The sequence below is a fragment of the Corylus avellana genome, chromosome ca4, assembly GCF_901000735.1.
Source record: "Corylus avellana chromosome ca4, CavTom2PMs-1.0".
NCBI lineage: Eukaryota > Viridiplantae > Streptophyta > Magnoliopsida > Fagales > Betulaceae > Corylus > Corylus avellana.
Window position 1 is genome coordinate 3,013,718 of NC_081544.1, and position 1,218 is coordinate 3,014,935.

At 38.0% G+C, this 1,218-nt stretch overlaps 1 protein-coding gene across 1 annotated transcript; it reads right to left on the bottom strand.

The window, feature by feature from the left end:
* Nucleotides 1-562: 562 nt before the first annotated feature.
* Nucleotides 563-1,218, bottom strand: LOC132179555 (LYR motif-containing protein At3g19508). The gene is made up of 2 exons (XM_059592296.1): nt 944-1,218; nt 563-849 (listed from the first exon to the last, which is right to left on the bottom strand). Exons 1-2 carry the CDS (start codon nt 1,136-1,138, stop codon nt 796-798), a joined length of 249 nt encoding a protein of 82 aa, XP_059448279.1. The 5' UTR covers nt 1,139-1,218; the 3' UTR covers nt 563-795.

The following is a 1,218-nucleotide window of genomic DNA, read 5'->3' on the forward strand; positions in this document are numbered from 1 at the left end:
AAGGAGAAAATTTCGTATAATTAACACAACCATATTATGGAGGATTGATACAAATCTCACAAAACATCCATGGTTAATCATGCAATTAATGAACATTTTAATAAAGCAATCAAATAAAAGATTTGGGAAAACTTCACTTTAGTCCCCTGAACTTCCACTCGATGTTACAAACTCCCCATGAATTTCCAAATCTTTCATTTTGAACCCTTGAACTTTCAATTATTCTCAATATAGACCCACCCGTCAGATTTTAAACGTTACATTATGTTTATACCCCTGACTTTTGTATAAAATTTCAACTTCCAAAATGTTTTTTTATTTAAAAATAAAAAATAAAAAATCAATGACATTTTGGTCTTTTTTGTATTTTTAACGGCTAAAATTAACGAAAATGTTCTAATTGAGAGTAATTGAAAGTTCAGGTGTCCAAAATAAAAGATTTGAAAGTTCAGAGAGATTTGTAAAATTGAGTAAAAGTTCAGGGGTCAAAGTGAAGTTTTCCCAAAAAATTTCTATTTACAACACGTATACAGACACATTGCATTGATCATCATAGCCAACATTGTCAAACCATTCGAATTTTATTAAAGCACATTCGAAACGGATATTGCAGCAAAGCAGCATCAGATATATCACAATTTGCTTCAGACACATACAATTAAAACATTATGCAATAGAAACACTACCCCTCTTGTCAGAAGACATATAAGCAGCAATTTGCAAAACTGAAAAGGAAAGTGGGCTAACGCCCTTTGAGGAATAGAAACAAGCATATGGTAGACATACGCGTACCCACTACCCGTAACAGATGTCCCTCAGCTTATCCGCGGCCGATTGATCCACCGAATACTGCATTAACAAGAAAGTCAAGGTGGGTCAGCAAAACTCGAAAAGATAAAAACGTTCGTAATTTTGAATGAGAGAACGAGGGGGCGATGAGGACCTTGTTGAGGACCCAGATGGAGTGGTTGTAAGCGCGATGGAAGAGCTCGTCGAGGGCATTGGAATCGTTGGCGTCGACTTCTCTGTAGTTGACGAAGTTTTCGCGGAGGTACTTGGCGTAGTAAGGCCTGGTGTCTTTCGGCAACCGCCTCACCAGCCTCAGGACCTCACCGTAGACTCTCAGCGCTTTCTCCATCTCCCTTCAAAGCATCGATCGACACCAAACCTTCTCAAGTAGAAATGGGCCTTTGGTCTATTTTGGAGCTCATCGAATTT

Bases quoted from the DNA above. Each gene is read 5' to 3' on its own strand.
- LOC132179555 (XM_059592296.1), bottom strand. From the start codon at position 1,138: ATGGAGAAAGCGCTGAGAGTCTACGGTGAGGTCCTGAGGCTGGTGAGG. The intron at 850-943 runs GTCCTCATCGCC...TTGTTAATGCAG, and splicing joins CCATCTGGGTCCTCAACAAG to TATTCGGTGGATCAATCGGC.